Here is a 1729-nt window from a genome sequence, read left to right as displayed (position 1 = left end):
CGAGCTCATTGTGTGTGTGTGTGTGTGTGTGTGTGTGTGTGTGTGTGTGTGTGTGTGTCTAGATACGTGGTGATGCAGGGCCTAGACGAGCTCATCGTGTGTGTGTGTGTGCGTGCGTGCGTGCGTGTGTGTGTGTGTGTGTGTCTAGATACGTGGTGATGCAGGGCCTAGACGAGCTCATCGTGTGTGTGTGTGTGTGTGTGTGTGTGCGTGCGTGTGTGTGTGTGTCTAGATACGTGGTGATGCAGGACCTGGACGAGCTCATCGTCCCCCTGCAGGTCGACACCTGGCCGGAGCTCCTCCCCCGACTGGAGCAACAACACGGAACCGGCGTCGCCAGCTTCGAGTTCGAGAACAACGTCTTCCGGAACACCCAGTGCGGACGGAACGCGGCGCAGCGGCCCGATGAGTGGGCGGGAGTTCCGGGCGTGGACGTCTTGGACCACGTGTGGCGGGAGCCAAACGACCCGCACGCCTTCAACAACATCAAGACGATCGTGAACCCGCGCGCGGTGTACCGCGCCACCGTGCACGGGGTGCTGTGGGCCGAGGGCGCCAGCGTGCGCGTGGACCGGGAGCTGGCGAGGCTGTATCACGTCAGGGGGCCGTACCGCCGCGACGTCGCTAACGAGGAGCTCGTGCTGGACGAGCGGCTCTGGCATTACGCGCCCCGCCTCGTCCCCGCGGTAACGGAGGTGATTAAAAGGATCTTGAAATCGAAATAACTATGTGTGGAAGAGGACCATGAAATGGAAATTAACTGTGTGTGGAAGAGGACCATGAAATGGAAATAACTGTGAAAAAAAGACAGATATCCTTTGCACTTCTGCACTTCACAGTCTGGTGCGTCATCATGGGAATAGGACTAGTAATTCCAGGTAAAGAAGTGAGTCACCGGAGCATCTTCATATGTGTAAGTTAAACTGTTTTATTGGGCCCTCTTTCCCGTCGAAATAACTGTATCCGTGTGTGTGTGTAATGCACGTCGGAAGCAGCGGGTCGTTTCAAGGTATTTCAAGGGGGGCCCTAGGCAAAGGGGGGGGGGGGGGGGGGGGGGGGGGGGGGGGGGCTTTTGGGGCCCTTCTCTTCTGATCAGACTAGTGGAGAGGGACCGCCTTGAAGAGAACGCTTGATATCGAGTGCGTTACAATATGCGACCTTGCCTCCTCCACTTGTGCTTGTTTCCTCGCCCCGCCTCCTGGCCCCTCCTCCGTGGAGAAAACGATAAAAATTTCCAGCTGTCAGCCTAGCCACAACAACTTTTGAGGGACTGTTTTTCATTCACCATCCCAATTGCAAATGAGAAAGAGAGTTTACAATTGACCTTTTTCAAAATATTGAAATCTAATGCTGTTGTCAGTGATGTCATCATGACATATTACTTCCTGGTACGAGGAAACAAACATATTGTAACGCACTCATCATTGCACTTTTCACTCAACGAATGTAGGGAGGTGCTGCCGCCACTCATCAAGTTGCCACTGCTGTCATTTCAACACAAGCACATAACCAGTCATTACCTGGGGGCAGTGATTCTCAAAGTGTGGTCCGGGGACCACTGCTGGTCCACGACAGAGCTCAGGTGGTCCGTTAGGGGACACCACAATAAGACAGGCTTGTAATGCGAATAAAAAATAAGTGATCAAAATTAGCAGTGTCAAATTGGCACCCCTCAATTGTCAATTCAGTTGACAGGTGGTCCCTGAACATTTTTTGGGGGACAAAGTGG

The 1729-nt window shown here is 53.6% G+C and overlaps 1 protein-coding gene across 1 annotated transcript in view; it reads left to right on the top strand.

The window, feature by feature from the left end:
• Positions 1–1025, top strand: part of si:zfos-464b6.2 (uncharacterized) — a 16442-nt gene extending 15417 nt beyond the window's left edge. Inside the window, exon 5 of the mRNA XM_063204521.1 lies at positions 233–1025. Coding sequence (XP_063060591.1) covers positions 233–725 — 493 coding nt within the window. The 3' untranslated portion in view covers positions 726–1025. The remainder of the gene's footprint in view (positions 1–232) is intronic.
• The last annotated feature ends 704 nt before the right edge of the window (positions 1026–1729 follow it).

This window comes from Engraulis encrasicolus, chromosome 8 (assembly GCF_034702125.1).
Source record: "Engraulis encrasicolus isolate BLACKSEA-1 chromosome 8, IST_EnEncr_1.0, whole genome shotgun sequence".
Lineage (NCBI taxonomy): Eukaryota > Metazoa > Chordata > Actinopteri > Clupeiformes > Engraulidae > Engraulis > Engraulis encrasicolus.
The sequence above is the reverse complement of the archived record's forward strand: the minus strand, read 5'-3'. Positions and strand labels throughout refer to the sequence as shown.